Genomic DNA, 18906 nt, shown 5'->3' on the forward strand with positions numbered 1-18906 from the left:
GAGAGTGAGGAGCCCATTCCCAGCGTGATGCTGGATCCCTTGGCTGGGCCGCGTGTACCAGGGCAGCCAGTCCCTCCCATCCCCAAGCACTATGCAGGCTGCCGGATTAACAACCACAACTTTATTTTAACATAAGTTGGAGAGTGGCAGGTAAGAGGGCAGGCGGGGAGCGGCAGGGTAGGGCACAGCTGCAGTTCCAGGTGTCAGACTGGGCGTTGGGGGGAGCCAGGGGGTCGGAGATCCACCATGATGCTTGGAGGCGATGGCAGTGCTCCCTCGCCAAGCTGCTTCTGTCCTTGTGACAGCGTGTTTGCGGGAGGGTGAAGGTGGCCGGATGGCCGTCGAAGAGACCTGCAACGAGAAAGACGGGTCTGAGGGGAGATGGGCAGCTGACTGGGCGGCATGGCAGCTGACCATGGGTCTAGCTCCAACGGCATGGCGGTGGTCCTGGCCCGTGGCTGTAGTGCACGTCAGCAGCATCATCAGAAGGCAGTCCGTGGAGGCCTGAGGCCGTCTGAGAATGAGGGCGGCATGATTAGTGCGTGGCCGGGGTGTGGGCATCAGCGGTGAGGGAGAGGCAGAGTGGCATGGAGCTGGTGCCCAGGCTGGCCAGAACTGCGGCGGCATCTGAAAAAAAAACACAGAGAGGGATGAGAGGCGACCTCACCCCTTCCTTCCACGAAGTCTCTCTCTTGAGTGAGGCCAGGTGTGAGCCTCAACAACAGCAATGGTTAGAGTGGAGGAGGACAGTATGGTGCTCGGCTTCATAGGTGGGCCCCCCAACAGAAGCTCCCCCCCAGAGAGGGCAGCTGGAGGAGCCATAGCACCAAGCCCCCCCCCCCCGAGAGTTGGAGTGAGAACCATGCATAGTCCTCGCAGAGAGGGGAGTTGGAGTGAGAAAAATGCTAAGTCCCGACCCCCCGGCACAGACCAATAGCATGGCCGGCCCATGCGAGGCTTACCTGTCAAGTGAGTGCCGGCTCCGAAGTGCCGCTTATGAGGAAGGTTTCTGCCTCCGAGGTCCCTCCTCCAGGGGGGTGCTGCCACTTCCTGGCCTGGCCCGATTGGCCGGCCTCCTAGCCGGGTTCCAGAGACACCAGGCTGAGATGGGCAGTGCCTGGGCTCGGGGGAGAGACGAGGGTCCGGAGCATTAACATGGTGGTCAATGGGCTGCGCTAGGTCATGGCCTGGTGTAACTTTTCGGTGGCAAAAGTGGGCGTTCCAGGGCTGATAGGGCCTTAGGAGGCCTCCTAGCCAGTGGAATGCCCCCATGAATGCCCCCGCGGCCGGAGACGGCCGCTTCTGCACCACTCGGGCACTGGTGCTGTCCTTGCACTGGCACGGCCGCGCCGTCCCCCTTTACCGACTACCGTCACGGGAGTAACTCGCCTGACACTGGCGCCCAGGCTGTTTGCGCCGGCGTAAGTGCCTTTTATGATGGTGCAACGCCCCTCGGGCCTCCTAAGCACCCAAGCTCAGGAATGGGCTGTTAATGTACTAGTTCAGTTTCTCAAAGCACCCCTGAAACTGAGAATAAATGTTAAAACTGGCCTACCTTTAAACAAGGTTTCAAGGGGTTTAATTTGGGTGATTTTCTCAGTGGATATCTGACACTGGGGTATGGTTGAACAGAACCTAGAAAATTAATAGTTAGGATTTGTGACCACAGATGGGAAATGTTGGGGGAGGGGGTTCTCTGAGCCCAATCCTGGGGGGGGGGGGCAAACTGCAGCAGCCAGGATGGCGCAGCTGAGAAGTTTCTTCAGAGGCTACCCAGCCACTGCATGCTGGGGGTGGAAGGTTTTTTCCAAAATAAAAACAGGGAAAAGGGCCTTTTCTCCCATAGGGGAGAATAAGCCTGTGCCACCTAAAAAGGTGGCACAGGACCGCCGGCATGCCAGGAGGCGTTCCCGGGACAAAAGGGGTTTGGAAGCTGCCTCCCAGGATGCTGGTGCAGGGATTTACTCCAGGAGAATGCCAGCTGAAGGCCCTGTTGGTGCCCGAGCCCCGCGCTGCGGCATGGCATCCTGGGGCCTGAGGGGATGCCCTCCGCGGCGGCATAAGTGCCCGTTATCCCAAGATAACTGGGCACTTGTGTGGCTGTGGGGTCACGTCGGCTATTAAGCCAACTCCCCCCTTTCAAGATTGCACTATCTCTAGTCAATTGGGGAGGAGTAAATATGGGAAAATATCCGTTTCAAATGATCAGTTTAGATATTTTGCAATAATGGAAGATTTTATTTGATTTTGGACAAGTATGATACTGAACTTTAGGTATTTGTCTAACATAGTAATGATATGATGACATTTTACTCTGGTTTATTTAATCTGTGTATTGATAATATGTTGCTTTTGACAAGGTCAGTATTTTTTCCACAAGAAACAAAAATCCAGTTGATACTTCTAGCTTCTAGCCGTTTTACCTAGCCCATAAACAAATAATACATGTCTGGTCTTCTGATACCACTTCTGAAAAGGGACTGTATGCAGCAGGTGAACGGCGCCTTCCAGATGACCGGATCAGGGCAAACAGAGGCTGCCTACAGATAGTTCAGAATTTGAAAATAGTGTGGTGGGGAGGCGTCAATCCCCTCCCCCACTATGCTGCAATCCTAATCCAAATTAGACTGCTGTACAACATCTGCTGGACATCCTTAGAGAATTGGCAACAGCTCCTAGTCCATAGCAATATGCTGATGGTACCTACTGTTGGGAGTTCTTACAGCTGCTGAGACTCATTTCAACCAGCTCCATCTAGGGATGCCAGCTTCCAGGTGGGACCTGGGGATCCCCTAGAATTATACCTCATCTCCAGACCAGAGAGATCAGTTCCCCTGGAGAAAATAGCTGCTTTGGAGGGTGGACCCTATGGCATCATACCCCACTGAGGTTCTTGTTCTCCCCAGGCTCCACCCCCAAGTATCAAGGAGTTCCCCAACTTGGATCTGTCAATCCTACTTCCAATTGGAAAATAATTGTATCTCTGATCTGAGACTGTACATGGATTGGATAAAGATTATCTGTCCTCACTGGACCCAGGGGACTAGTTGCATAGATCCCAGCAGAGCGTGTGGGTCATGCTGTGTAAATATTTCATAGCTCATGTTGAAATATCAGGATTAACATAATATATAATTAACTGCATTTAAAAGCAAAGAAAAAGAGTGCAATCACCATAAGATGAAAAAGTATACAATGTCTAAATATGACAACAGTAAATATTTCTTTTCATTTTTAGATGTTTGCTGCCAATTGCCTTCTTACAGTTTGTCTTCTTTTTTTACAGTACCCGCTACTACTCCCAAGGACTGTGGTGAGTTTTATGTTTTCCTGAAGAAGCAATGCAACCTTCTGAAGAAGAATTATTAATTTAACCTAAATCTGATTTCCCATTTGGAAGCACTTGATGATTCTTGAGAATTATCTGATTACAGATAAGACATCATGCACAAAATATGTTCTCTGCAAATTACAAGATTCTGGAATCCAGTTGGTAGTTGACTAAAATACACAGGACCTATGCTAGACAAGACCTGTATCTGTATAGATATTTACATGATAGCTCCCCCCGCCCCCAGTATCTCATATGTCTCTGGAGATACCTTGTTTATCTGACATAGGGAAATGTTTTTTGGCTTCAGTGGCAGGACTAGTATAGGTAATGAGCAATGTCAGTATTTTAGCATCACCCTTTCTGGCATGTGTATATTAAAAATAATTTGAGCATAACAAGAGCCCTGACCAAATGAGTAGTCCATCTAGTCCAGCGTCCCGTTTCACACAGTGGTCAACAAGTTACCCTGGAGGGCCAACAACAGGGCATAGAGGCCAAGGCACCCCCTAATGTTGCCTCTTAGAACTGGTATTTAGAAGTTTGCTGGCTGTTAGTATAAAAGTTCTTTTTAGTCACCAGGGCTAGTAGCCATTGATGGACCTATCCTCCATTAACCTCCATTATCCTCCATTAACCATTGATGGACCTATCCTCCATTAACCCTTCTAACGCCATCCATGCTTATGGCCATCACTATGTCCACTGGCAGGGAATTCTGCAATTTAATTACTCTTCCTTTTTCCTGTCCTGAAATGATTGCCCATCAACTTCACTGGGCTCCCACAAGTAATATGGGAGGGGAAGAAATAGTGCTCTCTATCCACTTTCTCCAGCCTATGCATAATTTTATAAACCTCTGCCATGCCACCCCCACCCCCTTAGGTTTCTTTCTTTTTTTTCTGAACTGAAAAGTCCCAGATTCTTAGCCTTTCTTGACAGGAAGGAGGCTCCAGCACCTTGATCATTTTGGTTGGACTCCTCTACATTTTTTTTTTCAAACTCTGCATATCTTTTATATACTGCATGTCTTCAGTTAGTGGCTTTGGGAAGATTTGGAGATTCATGAAGTTGTTTGTAAAAAGGCTTTTATGTTTTGTTTGGTGTTCCCCCAGTGATCCTTCCTTCCTGCCCAGTGTTTTCTTTGTTGTTTTTATGGCTTTGCATGTGTACTTTAGCTAGGCTTTAAAAAAATTATTATTAATTTTAATTTTATTAACAAATTAATGATTAAACTGTACTTATGTTTTGTGTGTTTTTTGTTTTGTTGGTGGTGGCTGGTGTTGTATTGACGTTTTTTGTGCTTTTTGGGGGGGTTGTATTTTGTTAATAAAAAATTAATTATTTAGCTAGGTTTTAATTGTTTTAATGATGTATTTTTGTTGGGTTCAATGGTTTTTAAGATGTGGTTTTATTATGTATGTTTTTATTTTTATTTTTGGAAATGTTATTTTTCAGCACCACACCACACAAACATATAAATATGCACATATAAACATAAAAATACAATTGTTAACATTATACTGGAGCTTATTTTGAAATTATGTTTCAATTATTATTTTTTTATTTGACTTACACTTCTCCGTATTCTAATTATATTTTCACATCTGATAATACATTTACTATTCATAAGCATTTGTTACTTATATTTCTATTTCTGTTCTGAATTTTTGACTGTAAAGTAAAAAAACACATTCCATTTTTAATAAAATTCAGAAATAAAGATGTTAGTTTTGCCATAGTTACATATTCTGTTAATTTGTTTATCCATTAAATTAATTCTGGAAGCTCCTCTGCTTTCCACTTTACTGCACATACCACTCCTGCCACTGTCACCATATACCTAAATAATTCATTATATATTTTGGCATATTGTTGGGTAAGATATTTAATAACATGTGTTTAAGATCTAATGCAAATTTGATTTTCAATATTCTTTGCATTTCATAATGTATCATTATCCAATATTTTCTTGCCTTCCTACAAGTTTACCATGTATGATAGAATGCTGCATCTGTGTTCTGACATTTCCAGCATTTCCCATTAAAGTCTTCATTAGCCTTTGCTATGTCTTTAGGTGTTATGTACCATCTAAAAACATTTTGTACCAATTCTTTCTTAACGTTTGGAATTCCATGAACTTAATTTCTTTAGTCCGTAAATTCTCCCACTGACCCATATTTATACTTCCTCTGAAGTTTTGCATCCATTTTGGTTTTTGATTTGTTAATTGCCTTGGTGGCCCTTGTGAGGATAGAAAGGTGGGGTATATATTTTGTAAAATATAAATAAATAAATAACTGTTTTATTTTCTATTGAATTGTGAAAACTGCCTTGAAAGAAGCATAGGGCAATATAGACATTGTTAAATAAATAAATAACCTCACACCACAGGAACACTGCAAGCGGCATTATTGAGCTTTTAGGAGGCCACCGTACCTGTCTTATGGGCTGCATTCAGCTTGGTGGATCACAGTTTTGTGCACCTAAATGCAATTGTAAACAATAATTTGAGGGGGGGGGGACTCTCCAAATCCATGCCAGCACTAGAACAGCTGTAAGTGCCCAATTGACATTATTATACACAAGCAAGTTTTATCATTTAAAAAGCAAGAGAATGTTTCAGACCAAGTTTTTCAACATTTTCTTTTTTCGTCCCTTAGATGCTTATCATTTTTCAGTGATGGAATATACGTTTGACGGCCACTCTGTCAATGCAGAAGTTGATCCGACACACTATTCCGAGTTGAATAGTGTTACTTGTGAACATTGTCATTGGAATGAGCATAATAAAACGGTTTCTGGACTTGAAGACTGCGGACGTTACAACATGCTTGCACATTTTCTTCATGGGTGTAACAAGTCACTACCCATTCATGTCCCCCCTGGTAAGACTAATTCTTTATCAATGGGAGAAAAATCAGGATTATTGGCTTCCTAAACCCAGTTTTATGACCTGACATAAGAGGCGCAATCCTGAGCTGTTGGAAGAATATATTCCAGGGTTGGAAGACAGTATCCCAAGTCAGTCTCTAGCCATTTAGATGGCAAAGATACAAGGGAAACCATGGAACTCCCTTTTGTTTATTTCTCTGGGAAGAAATTGTGTGTGTGTGGGGGGGGAAGAGACTGCAGAAGGTGTTAATCCCTTACTGACAAAATGCATTGTCACCTGATCTGACAGCCCTTCAAATACTTAAAGAGAGCAATCATGTCCTCCCTAAACCGCCTCTTCTCCAGACTAAACATGCCCAATTCCCTCAGCCTTTCCCTGTAGGTCTCCAGGCCCCTGGTCATCCTCCTCGTTGCTATCTTCTGCACCCGCTCTATTCTGTCCAAATCCTTTTTGAAGCAAGGCCTCCAGAACCGCACACAATACTCTAGGTGTAGCCTGACCAATGCAGGGTACAGCAGAACTATGACATTTTGCGATTTGGTTGTTATACCTCTTTTGATACACCCCAAGATCACATTAGCCTTTTTGTCACTGCATCACATTGGCTGCTCATATTTAACTTATGGTCCACCCATACCCCAGGATCCTGTTCCCACACACTGCTACCCAGAAGTGTATCCCCCATCCATTATGTGTGTTCCTCATTTTTATCTGGGGAAGGCACTGGCAAACCACCCCGCAAAGTCTGCCTTGGAAAAGTCGGGATGTGACATCACCCCATGGATCAGGAATGACCCGGTGCTTGCACAGGGGATCTTTACCTTTATAACAAAAATGAGGAACATGCATATCCTTTTTTGTGGTGCATTATTAATGCACATATATACATGGGTAACACAGAGGGAGGGAGGAAAGATCTGTCTTAGTGGAAGGAATTGAAATCTGCAGCGAATTGAACATGCACACAGCTCTGTATAAATTTTAGAAATAAAAAATAGAACAGTGGACAGTTTGTAATGTGTAGGTTCCACATCAGAAATAAATAATGTGGTATGGTAAAGTCTGAGGCTAAATGCAGATGCATGGAATTTCTTCAGTAGAAAATTTATGCATCTGTTCTTTTTCTCATTAGAACCAGGGATCTAATGAGTGTTGCCAGGCCACACCTTTTTAAAATAACTGTTAAAATGTTATCCAAAATTCCTCTCAAAATGTGAAGGCTTAATACTGAAAAGATTACTATAATGGGGTGTTCATTTTTCTTTTTTTCAGTTGGAAGCAATTTGATTCCCAACAGTGTCACTAACTCCAGTGTTACCTTAGTGTGGGATATTCCTTCAGGCTGTGATGATGCAAGATATTCATACTGCTGTCTTGGTAGGATTTTTTAAATAGTTCTTTCATTTTTATCTTAATTTGATGAAGAATACCCTAATTAAAAGGACTTTGATTGGGAGCTTGTTTTTAATCTTGTGCATGGATATATAACAATATATGTAATTAATTAGGGTAGAAAATTATTTTAAAAGGCTTTGCTAGATTTAGAAATTGTGTATATAAAGCTTTATAAAGTAAGGGATAAATGATTTTTGTTTGTTTGTTTTTAACATGTATTTCTGGTTTCCAAGGTGCACAAAATACAAATTGCGCTGGAAACAGTGAGTCAAATGGAGGCAGTACTTGTGAAATCCTGTCTTTATCACCCAACAAAAATTATATCTGCAAATCAGAAATAATTTTTGAAAACAAGAAAGTGAACAGCAAAACTGTTCACATAAAGACAGACTTTGGAGGTGAGTAAATCAAAGTTATTTCTTGTGCTTTACAACTTATTGACTTCCCAGAAAGCAACTTTCATAACAAGGATGGCATTGGTATGGACGTCATGTACATCCTAAAAGAAATTAATAATGCAATCCTATGCATGTTTACTCAAAAGTAAGTCCCACTTTCTTAAATGGGCTTACTGCCAGGTAAGTTTGCATAGGATTGCAGTGTCAGGATAATTATGACTTCCATATTTATATACATATACACACTATACTAACAGATAATGTGGGCCAAGAAGATTGAAGACTTCCAAGTGAAAAGGTGATGTACAGAAATAAGGAAATAAATGTCTCATTATTGTAAAAGATACATCCATAGATGAGAAATAATGGAGACGTACCTTATGTTTAGAGCATCTGCAGAATGACTGTGATGCTTTGCTCGTTTTTAAGGACTTCCAAATGAATAGCCATGTTTGTCTGCTATCGCAAAGTAAAACAGAAATTAAGTGGTGCCTTTAAGATTAACCAACTTTATTTCACCATAAGCTTTTGTGAGTCAGACCTCAGATACATTATAGGAAATGAAATTTTCACACAGTCAGCACAGTCCCGGGGTGGGTGGGGAAGGGTTGAGAGCAAAGATGAGTTGAGGGACATAAAGATTTGAAGTACTTCAGACTGAATGAATCCATGTTGTTGTTACACTAGAACATAGTTGTTACGCTTAAACAATTACAAGAGAGGATACAAGTTCCAGCTCCCTGTAGGGTTCAGTTACAAAGAGATAAAAGTGCAGAGAGATAAAAGTCTACAAACAAGTCCTTTCCAGGAAGGTTCAGCGTGAAGCATAAGATGGAGTACAGTGTACTGCAGCATAATATGCCATGATAAGAATCCGTTAACATTTGTAAAGGTTGGGTTACCAGCTATACTAAGTTAGGAAACCAACATATCTGTATAAGGCCCAGATGTGCTGTGATGTTTAAACTTTTTATGAGTTCTAATTCAGAATTTTTGTGTTAGGTCATTCCTTTCTACACTAGGCTTGGATTGAAGACACACAAATAAAGATTTCTGCTAATCTTTAAAATAAAGCATTAAGTGCTATACAATTTTCCCCCATTGAATATTCATTCAGAAAAAAATGTTCCATAATGTTTATAGAGTAAGAGTTCTATGTAACATTCCTGTGTTACATATACAAGCATACCCTGGAGATACTGCGGCTTCGGTTCTGCAATAAAGCAAATATAGCAATAAAGCGAGTCACACAAATCTTTTGGTTTCCCAGTGCATTTAAAAGTTATGTTTACATGATACTGTAGTCTATTAAGTGTGCAATAGCGTAACGTCTAAAAAATGTACTGTAATAATAATGAAAAAGTTTGAAATATTTCAAAATGTGACACAGACACGGATCAAGCACTGTTGGAAAAATGGCGCCAATAGATTTGCTCAGAAATGCAGGATCTATGAGGCGCGATAAAGCGAAGCTCAATAAAGCAAGGTGTGCCTGTATCATTATTACATTCATCTGATGCTTGCCTGGAGATGTGATTCTTGTAAATTTCTGGTGTTGTACATATCGTGAAATTACCTGTAGTTAAGTCTTTGGGGTAAGGAACTTTCAGAAACTTCAATATAGATTTTAGACGCAGTATGTAACCAGTTAATAGTTGGAACAATAATCTGGATCAAAGAACAGGCCATATCCTCTTTCATAGTGAGCATTTATCCCCTCCAAGGCCCAAATGGGCACTCCTCTGTGGCTAAAAGGACAAAAGTTGATAAAACAAGTGGGAAACTGCACATCTTCAAGCACTCCATCAATACCCTCAGGTTGTAACAACTGTAATGAATCTGGTCAAAAGTGACATGATAATGCCCTGGTTATACCCAGCAATTGCACTGCCTGAAGTGGTACCCAAGTGGGAATGAATGCAAAGAATTTCATCAGGTCAGGGACTAGCAAATAAATAACAGATTCATGCTTAGGATACATGCAAATTGCCCTGGGGTGGCAGACATGTACCACTGAGAAAAGTCCCACTGGATAGTGGTGTCCTAATGCAGTGATGGCTGAATAATATCCTTTCTTTACCAGTAACCGCTGTCACTAGAACCTGAAGGAGTGGTCTAGCTTATATTTGGTTGGAGCTGAGCTCTAGCCAGGTCAACAGGAAACTCTATGAAGGCTTTTAGAAAACCATTTGGATCCATTTGCCTTGGGATTAGACGAATCTAACAAATCCTGCCAAGACAGGGCCATTTAAGTTTAAACCTTTTCAAGAACTGGTACATTTATGATAAGGGAAAATTTCTCCCTTCGTCCTCCGCTTGCCTTGTCATTTTGAATATCAGATCCAAGCTGTGATCTGAAATGTGTGCACAACCATTTACATTTTGGGACATTTGCATATCAGAGCCCAGCTTTGACCTCCAATGTGTGTAGAACCAGTTATATTTCAAGACAGTTGTGGCAGCTTGAATAATCCTTGACAACATGGTCTCTGTAGGGATAGTGAATAACCCCAGGACTAAAGCCTGAAGGTCCTTAAAACCAAGTCTAAGGTTACCTTAACTAGGTCAGGTTGGGAGGCTGTGGTATACTAACAGAATCCCTCATTTGCTCTTGGAGTCCAACTCCAGGTACAAACAGTCACACTTGGAAATCTCCCGGAGAGATTGTCCAGAGAGAGTGATGGAATCCAGATAGATCACAAATTATCTCTTCTCTCTAATCATCTTGCCTACACTGAAAACCAAGGAGGTGCAGTTTGGAAAAATTATTGCTAGTGTCTTATTAACTGTTGACTTGTCATTCTGATAGTCATACAGTGCTTTTAAAAGTGCATTTTCTCCTAATTTTCTGTTAACAGTGCCGGAACCAGTTGAAAATGTAACATACAAAGAACGTTCAAGAAATATTTCAATCCACTGGCAGAAGCCAAGGAATGAATCGAATGGTCCTATTCATGGCTACATGGTCCGTATCAGTTCTATAACTTGTAAGTAAATTTTACCTAAATTTTGCATGAATGTGTTACTGTTTCATTGCTACTGTTGTCTCTCTCCAGTGCAACTATATATAGCTAGCATTTTATTGATAAATAGCACTGTTAAAGAAAGAAAAAGCTGTGGCTCCCTGGCGGAGGCTTCCTGCCCCATGGCCGCCACTGCATCCGTTCTCCTCCTCCCCCTGCCATCTCACAGACCCTTGCCTCCTCATGCTGCTCCTCTTTCAGGCTTGCGCCACCCACCCTTGCCAGCTCTCTTCTCATCCTGGGGGCACCACAGTGCCCATGTGAGAGAGGAGGCAGGCAGGCAGGAAGGGAAAGGAGAAGCAGAGCAGAGAAACTGGTGAATCTGAAAAGCAGCCAGGAAAAGTTTCAGCAGTGAGTGTTAAGATCTGGGAATGGAGCGGGGGAGGGGGGAGATGCAAGTTACCCGCTCCCAAAAAGATTTTCATTTCTTTGCGCATCTCTGTTTTGCTTTTGCCTTTAAAAAAATAATAATAATAATAATCCTCGTGTAAAGTCGTCTTTCCATGGCTACTTAAAAAAAAAAAAAATCAAATGCAAGAATCCCGTGGCAGGGCTGACCGGGGCTGGTGATGTCTTTAAAAAAATATTTTTTTACAGCCAATTACATTTTCAGAGGGGAGGGACTCTGATGGTCTGCATTTTCACTAGTGATTTCTTAATTTTAGAAATTGGCTCCTGGTGCTCATGGAAATTCTTCTAGGTTATAAGTCCTTATGCATAGGGTCTTGATAACTCAGATCAGAACACCAAACCCAGAGAGCACCAAACCCAGCACAAATTTCCCCTGCATAAATGGGGGGGGGGGGAGAGAGAGAGAGAGAGAGAGAGATCTTTTGTGTGCATCAATGGTCTTGGTATTCTTTCCCCTTCATTTCTAATAATTTCTTCCAATATGCAGTGAAAACAGTGGAAACAGATGTTTCCTCAAACACCAGTCACTTCTGGGATGAACTGACGCCTTTCACAAATTATACTGTTTCTGTATGGGCATATACTTTGAAGAGCCAAAATCACAAAATCGCTGGGAAGCAATATCCCCTACACATTTCAACAAATTCTGAAAGTAAGTTGTGTTCACTTAATACTGTGCTAAATTTAGAAAAAAAATAGCTCCCCCCAATTTAGAAATCTACTATATTTGTTACAGCATCATGTTGTTGTATGTGTGACATTCTGCATACAAACAGTTTCATGTAAAAGTATCTGTGAGCAGATTTTTGTTGTTTTAAGCATTAAAATGTAATTTTGTTTTGTTTGGATGCTGCTGCTATGTTGACAATTTCCACAAATAACACTAGAGCATCTTCCATTTTGATGGCTCTCGGGGTCATTCCTATACTACAGTGTGGAAGCTCCTTCAGTGTGCCATTCTGCACTGCAGGAGGCATAGATGTGGTGCCAGTTTCTATCGGAAAGACCAACACAATCGCCACTCACACACACATTGTCACCCTACTCACATATGCATCCCTGCACTCTGACTTAGCAGTTGCAATGGTGAAGGGCATGTGAGTGAACTGGACTTTTGCTATAGTAACAATTACTATTAAAAAAAATGGCCCAGGCTAGCCTGATCTTGTCAGATCTCAGAAGCTAAGCAGGGTCGGCCCTGGTTAGTATTTGGATGGGAGACCACCAAGGAATACCAGGATTGCTGAGCAGAGGAAGGCACCGGCAAACCACCTCTGTTAGTCTCTTGCCATGAAAACCCCCAAAGGGGTCGCCATAAGTCGGCTGCGACTTGAAGGCACTTTATACACACACACACACAACAAAATTGTACTGAATTGTCATCTTTTTGAAAGCACACTGGAATCGTATGTATTTTGGTGCCAACTCTTATTTTATTTATTAGTTAAGGATGTGAGGAGAAGCCCCCATGGTCTTTGCCTCCAGTACCCGCTTTGTCCCACCATGTCAGGAGCTTCCTCAGCCTCAGACCAGTCAGAGGAGGAATCAGGACTGTCTTCCCCCTCTGTAACCACCAGGATTGCCCATTCAGCTGAGCTCCCGAACTGTCAGGAACAATCCTCCTTGGCCTCTGCTCTCATGGGCCTTTATACCTGCCTCCTGCTTAAGCCTGTTTTTCCCAGCTCCTCCCGTGGTCCCACCCAGGGGAGGCCATATAAGGGTCTTCCAACCACAGATCCCCCTCATGCCTTTCTTCCTCCCTTCAGGCCCCGCCCCAGCCGGGTGTCAGGCCTGTCGCAACCCCGCCCTGGCTCACTCACTGCTCAGCTATCTGGCGGGGAGGGGCAGGGCAGCACAAGAGGTTGTCTTGGCCACTGAGCCTCTTCGGTGACCACATTGGGGCAAATGGTGTCCTCGCCCGGCTCGGGTGAGGATGCGTCTGTCTGTCTGTCTGCCGTCCCCTCCCCCTGTTGAGGGGGCGGCTGCAGCGCCACTGGACGCCTTGCCGTGTCCCCCTGGCTTCTTCCTTTTGCTAGTAGCTGCACTGGGTGTGGTCCACTCAGGTGTGGTGCGCCGGCTTCCCAGCTGAATAGGGCTTGCTGCAGGAGTCCTGGTGCGGCAGGCTGTGGGGCCGCCATTCCTAGACAAAGCATTTTCTAACTTCCTTTCAATGACAGTATAGAACTGACACTGAATTGCACCTAAAGTGAAATTCTGAGTTGAAGGATGATGGCTTTCTATGGAATTTCAAACAGCTGTGGAATTTCATCTTGGACATCTTCTGGGTATGGAGTAGGGGTCACTGGGGGTGTCGGGGGGAGGTAGTTGTGAATTTTCTGCATTGTGCAGGGGGTTGGATTAGATGACCCTGGTGGTCCCTTCCAACTCTATGCTTCTATGATGCAATCGAATTTAAGAGAATTCAACAGAGCAAGACAAGTTTCAGTCAGACTAATGGAATTTCTCAGAGATTTCTGCAAACCTCTCTCCAAAACCCATAGCAAACTTTAAACCTATGGGTGGCTTTTATCAATGTTGCTGGTATCTATAACTGGTGAAGAAAGTCTCTGTGGTGAAACAGGACCCACAGGCACCTCTTTCTACCACAGTGGATGTGGAATTTGCTGAGAGGTACAGGTCGAAAGCTGCTAGAGCTGCTAGAGCCTAGTCCCCGCAGACAGAAATGTTTCCTTTCATTACAACAGTCTGCATATGTCTGCTGTTCCTTTTTGCCTTACTTAGCCTGCTCTTCCCTCACCACCATATTTTCCCCTCCCCTTTTTTTGCTGTCAAGTTAAAGCTGACTTGTGGAAATCCCATAGGGTTTTCAAGGCAAGAGATATTTGGAGGTGGTTTACCATTGCCTGCCTCTGCATCACAATTCTGGTATTCCTTGGAGGTCTCCCATCCAAATACTAGCCAGGGTCAGGGCTGAGAATGTGTTACTGGCCCAAGGTCACCCAGCAAGCTTCCACAGCATGAGTGGGGATTTGAACCTGCGTATCCTAACCCACATGCTATTGATTGTGGTACCATCCCTTGCTCCATTCTGCTCCCCCAAACATATCCCCAGCCAGCAGCTGACACGACAAACAACGATGCTTGAATACCAGAGTCCAGACGCCGTCTCTCACCTGGTAGTTAAAAGGACATGTAAAGTAAATGTTGGATTCATCAGAAAGCATTGATACTGTAATGCAAGCTACTATTCACTTCTTTTAATAGAACTTACTTTTATTTTATACAGAACCATCAGTTCTGGAAGATCCACAAGCTTTCATACGAGGGAAAAATAATGAGGTTCGGATTACATGTAAAGGCCCAAACATGATTAATGGACCCAACATAACATACACAGTGCAGTGGGATGGTGAGAAGAAGGAAAATAACTCATGCGTCTTTGATTTAAACCTTTCCTTCCTGACAACATATGTCTTTGAAGTACGTAAGTTGCTGAATTCTAAATGAAAGTATAAACACTGATCGTTGTGATGATATCCTTCACTCCCTTAAATTAACTTTTGAAAAAAATATCATAATGCTCTATTTTACAGTTCTATGTGCAGTTCTGAAATATTCAATTCATACATTCCCAGTACTCATTTCATGTTAAGGGTCAGGAGCAAATTATTAATGGGAGGAAATGATTCTATGTGCCCTATATAGCTGGTTGAAGGACCATGTACACCAATGGATGCTTGCATGTGGACTTCCTCTTCCAGATCCCTCAGCCAGAACTCCACACATGATTTACTCTTTTCAAAGAAAACATTGTGGCTTCAATCCTGAAGATGCTTTCCTGGGAGTTAGCCCCACTGAATACCATGGAACTTACCTCTGAGTAGGCCTGCTCAGGATTGCTCCCAGTCAGGGTCACCTTAAGCTACTGAGCTGCCCCAGATGCCCTCCTCCCATGTCGCCTCAAGCAGCAGCGACAATGGCATAGGAGCCAAAAAAGGCACTTCACAGCTGCTACCTCCTCCCGCTGTTCTGCCCCCTGCTGGTTTGGAGCTCTAAACATCTGCTTGAGGAGCTTGGGTAGTGAATTGGCCCTGCTGTCAATTGTTCAGGATGGGGTAGGGAAGGCTTTGTTTAATCTGCATGCAAAGTGTTGCTTGCTTGCTACACACACACACAGTTGTGCAGCGATGGTTTGAAGGCAAAATACATTTTCCTGTTGCACGTTATGGAAAACATTATAAGCAAAGACCCGTGAATGCAGTTTAAAAAGTAGGGTCTAGGTCCAAAGAACTGAAAAATAAATTCTATGTTACTAAGGGCACGTTGGGTTTTGTTTTTTACAAAGGCAGCAAAGAGTTATAATTTACACTCTTTGAAGTGGAACATAAACACACTTTTGTGGTTTGTGACTGAAGCATGCTGGGGAACCACTAGCAATGGCCAAGACTGTGTTAGAATGGTTAGAACGGTTAAGGGGCTAGTTGTCCACCGGCACAACTGTTTGTTTTCCCTTTCTGGCCTGTCACCAGATACAAGTTTCTTTTCCTTATTATCGAGGTAATAAGAAATAGTGTATTGATAGATTATTGATTTATTTGGTTGAATGCATGCATTGGTTGTGCATCCTATGAGGGAGAGAAGGACAGAAGGACAGGGAAGGACAGGGAAGGCCAACTGGCACCAGCCATCACCTGCCTCTACTGCTATGTATAGACTGGCTGCTTCTCTTCGCCCGCCCATCCTCCTCGCACGGACTTTAACCCAGCTGCCGAGCAACATCTCTTTTAGTTGCTTTCAGTATTTAATGGAGGCAGGCAGTAAGGAGATTGGAGGCCTCCCATGAGGACATGTGATTCCTTCATACAAGAGTTTATCTGGATCCAGACAGCTCAGAAGCCATTACTGGGCAGCAACTTGAGCTGACATACAGACACCTAAGAATGTAAAATGCCATGTGGTATTTGTTTACCTTTTAACAAGAACACCTTTTAAGGTAGAGGTTCCAGCAACCGCGTGCAGTAGTGGGGGGAAATTGGGTGGCAGCTAAGACAAAGCAGAATGTGATCGCATGAGTGCAGTTGTCTTTTCTCATCATTCGGACACATTGGAGCAGGTCGTTACAGCCGAACAGTCCGTTGAATATTCAGTTCCCCTGATCACCGCTACATTTGGTGAATGTCTGTTAACATATTCGTAGGCTTTTGCTACTTTTTTGATGTCTGGATCTTATTTTTTATAAATATTCTGTATCCCTGGAGAACTGAAAAAGCAGCATATAAATGCATGAATAAAATAGATGCATATTTAATAAAACAATATCTAAGATGTCAGGTGAAAGATGGCTACTAAATAGCAACAGAAACAAAACCTCTTACTTCCTGAGCAGTTGACATAAGATAAGGCAGAGAAGCAGTACTTGAAGAGGGTGAGCGTAAGAGAGGAGGCAAGTATTGTTCCTTGAGCAAATAGGTTTATTCACATATAGGCACATGAGGAGGTAAATGTTCAGATAAGAATCTTCCTCAAGAATTGTATTGTGGAAGGAATTCTCTCTGAATGACCATTGGGCTGAGGAGTTAAATGTGACCTCCATTTTCTTACTGGATATTCTCTTACTCAGAAGAGATCTGTCCTCATAAACAGTTCATTTATGAGATAATCTTTATGAGAGAGATCAGATTCATGGGCATAAGCCAGTTTCCCTTTATGGATCTCCCTTGCTGGATGGGTCTATAAACTTACTCCAGGAGCCTGTCACATGTCCAGGTGCATCTGTGGAGATCCTTCCAACTTTAAAATGAGTTTGATCAATGTTTTGCAAAGCAGCTTTGCATACAAGTTGGAATACATGTGGACCTTCATAGTGGAACTGCCATATTCACTTTGGCCTCAGTAATATAAAAGGACTGGATCTTTGGTAACTCTGCCTAAAAGACTATTGTGTCCTAATCTTACCGTATACACCCACCTGAATATCCATTTCCTTATATTCTCATTCTTGTCCCATATATATCCCTTTCTAAATGATAAACAATTCAACAGTAATCATTGGAAGGTAGCAGAAAACTGTACTTATTTTTTCCTACAATTACCGTATATACTCGGGTATAAGCCAACCCGAGTATAAGCTGAGGTGCCTAATTTCACCCCAAAAATGGGGAAAAATTAGGTACCCATGTATAAGCCCAGGGGAAAATGCACCCCCTCCCCCCCCCCCGCAGGCTTACCTGACCGGGCTCCAGGCGCGCAGGCAGGCGGCGGCGGCAGCCCCCTCCCTGTGCGCAGGAGGCCCCGCAGGCCGCTCCTGGCCCACAGGGAAGGCGCGCGGGCAGGCGACGGCCCCCTCCCTGCGCGCAGGAGGCCCCGCAGCATCAGCTGGCTAGCGGGAGGACCGGCGTGAGGAGGTGGGGGGGGAAGAATCCACTGCCGCCCAGCAGAAGGCGCGATTGTGCAAAAGGCGCGATCGGGTGGGGTTGGGGGGGAGAAACCGCTGCCACCGCCGCGCAAAAGGCGCGATCGGGTGTGGGGGGGAGAAGCCGCCGCCGCCACCGCGCAGAAGGTGCAATCGGGTGGGGTGGGGGGAGAAGGCGGGACAGCCCGCCCATCAGCTGGCCGGCGGTAGCGCGCTGGGAGAGGCCCCGGCAGGCGAATTACCGTATTGACCCGAGTATAAGCCGAGGTGAGTTTTTTAAGCCAAAAATCATGGCTAAAAAACTCAGGTTATACTCGAGAATATACAGTATATCTCCCCTCACTGAAGTCAATATTAAATGTAATATTGGCTTAAGTTTCAAGTTCATGAAATACAACTTTGGTTAAAGTAGGAAACACATTTCAGAAAGAGTACAAAATTACTCTTCTTTGGCGATGCTCTCTTGAGTAATAAAATGCATACTTACTCCTGTTTATTTTAGATTACTGCTTTCAATGGATACTTTAAGTCAGATTCAATTCGTGTTCCAATAACAACCAAATGTAAGTTAAAGCTTAACTCACTCTTTTTAATTTACTGAACAATTTCATTTACCTGTTCAGAGTCTCTAACACAAACGGTTTTCTGTAATATTAAAGAATTAACTTTGGCTAGAGATGCTTGAACACCTGCTGATTTGACTTGCATCCTGTTCATTGGCCTCAAAAAGAGATCTGATTTTTTGATGACTGGATCAGTAGTTCATTGATCTGTTCTTGGCAGGTTGCTTCACTGTATGTTTTCCTAACTATGCAGTGCAGCACAATCGTCTTTTGCACAAGTGTGTTTTCACGCAGACCAGTTGAGTTCTACTACCCCCCATCCTTCCTGTGTAACTGCTCTATTCAGCAGACAATTGTTACAAAAGGCAATCAGATCACTCATGAATCATATAAATCTGTAATTAATAAATAAATAAATCATTTAGTGGTTGTCCAAGTAGTTCTTAGTGATGCTAATGGCTGCCAGTCAGTTGAATTGGGAGCATCCATGCGCATGCACAGTCTGATGCAAGCCAT

At 43.4% G+C, this 18906-nt stretch overlaps 1 protein-coding gene across 1 annotated transcript in view; it reads left to right on the forward strand.

The window, feature by feature from the left end:
* Window positions 1-1274: 1274 nt before the first annotated feature.
* The window catches only part of PTPRC (protein tyrosine phosphatase receptor type C), a 44010-nt gene continuing 26378 nt past the window's right edge, over window positions 1275-18906 (forward strand). Inside the window, exons 1-7 of the mRNA XM_056844725.1 lie at window positions 1275-1488; window positions 3287-3313; window positions 5995-6219; window positions 7856-8020; window positions 10879-11007; window positions 11942-12106; window positions 14702-14899. Of these exons, the coding sequence (XP_056700703.1) occupies window positions 1275-1488; window positions 3287-3313; window positions 5995-6219; window positions 7856-8020; window positions 10879-11007; window positions 11942-12106; window positions 14702-14899 (1123 nt within the window). The remainder of the gene's footprint in view (window positions 1489-3286; window positions 3314-5994; window positions 6220-7855; window positions 8021-10878; window positions 11008-11941; window positions 12107-14701; window positions 14900-18906) is intronic.

Source organism: Euleptes europaea, chromosome 2 (assembly GCF_029931775.1).
Source record: "Euleptes europaea isolate rEulEur1 chromosome 2, rEulEur1.hap1, whole genome shotgun sequence".
NCBI classification, from domain to species: Eukaryota; Metazoa; Chordata; class Lepidosauria; order Squamata; family Sphaerodactylidae; genus Euleptes; species Euleptes europaea.